Source organism: Saprolegnia parasitica, assembly GCF_000151545.1.
Source record: "Saprolegnia parasitica CBS 223.65 unplaced genomic scaffold supercont2.826, whole genome shotgun sequence".
Classification (NCBI taxonomy): domain Eukaryota; phylum Oomycota; class Saprolegniomycetes; order Saprolegniales; family Saprolegniaceae; genus Saprolegnia; species Saprolegnia parasitica.
The window spans coordinates 1-966 of record NW_012157220.1 but is presented as its reverse complement, the minus strand read 5'-3'; the positions used below and the strand labels follow the sequence as shown (position 1 = coordinate 966).

The following is a 966-nucleotide window of genomic DNA, read 5'->3' as shown; positions in this document are numbered from 1 at the left end:
TAAGCGCCGAGCCAGTGCACGTCGGCGACGACACCACTCGCGACCCAGTCGTCGAAAAACTGAATCTGGCGCATGAGGTGCGCCTGAAAGCCCGTCCATGTCGTCTGCACCGAGTTGGCGACGCGCTGCCAAGACGCAGGTGCTTCGTTGCGGAGGACGGTGGCATGCAGCGGCTCGAGGGCGGGCGGGAGCACGCCGGCGCCATCAACGAGTGCCTACGCTTGCGTGAAACACACCACGTGGTAGAGCTACACCAACCTCTTGGAGACGTCGAACGTCGGTTCGCAGTCGATCTCGGATCATGGCCAAGGTCTCGACTTCGGCGTGCAGAATGGCATGCAGCGGTGCCGTGGTGGCCAACGGAAACACCTTTTGCGCGACGTCGAGATCGAGGCTCGCGGCGTCGAGCGCCTTGTCGAGCGACGCGTACTGCAGGACCTCGACCCGCGTTTGGCTGGGAGGCGCGGCCGCGGCGATCGCTGGCGGCAACTGGCGCCAGAGCCAGTACCGGTACGTGCTCTCGAGGCGTGCTGCGATCGAGAGCGCTGCATACAAGTCGTGTACGAGGCTCGCGTGGAGGCCAAACCACACGGGGTTGTCAATGATTGGCAAGCTCGTAATGTTGTTGGGGACAAGCGGACCCGCGTTTGGCGCCTCGACCGACTCGAGGAGTCCTTCCATGTCGGACGTGGCCGCAGACGACGATCGACGCCGAAGAAGGTTGCGGACGCTGGCCGTGCGCTCGACGGGCGACGTCCACGCAAAGATGATGCGCTGCAGTCGCGCCTTGAGCTGCCCGCTGCGATACCGTTCCAGGAGCAGGCGCACGTACGCCGTGTTCCCAGGACGAGTCGAGGTTGCAGCCGTACACTAGAGACTCCAAGTCCAACGACGGGTGCGCGACGACGATGGCAAAGTCCCGCGGTGTCACACACAAGGCACCTTTGAACCCATGGACGCCAAACT

The 966-nt window shown here is 63.9% G+C and overlaps 1 protein-coding gene across 1 annotated transcript in view; it reads right to left on the bottom strand.

The window, feature by feature from the left end:
- The window catches only part of SPRG_22390 (hypothetical protein), a gene marked incomplete at both ends in the record, with an annotated part of 1,199 nt that extends 518 nt beyond the window's left edge, over positions 1 to 681 (bottom strand). Inside the window, 2 exons of the mRNA XM_012357274.1 lie at positions 111 to 215; positions 259 to 681. Coding sequence (XP_012212664.1) covers positions 111 to 215; positions 259 to 681 — 528 coding nt within the window. The remainder of the gene's footprint in view (positions 1 to 110; positions 216 to 258) is intronic.
- Positions 682 to 966: the final 285 nt, after the last annotated feature.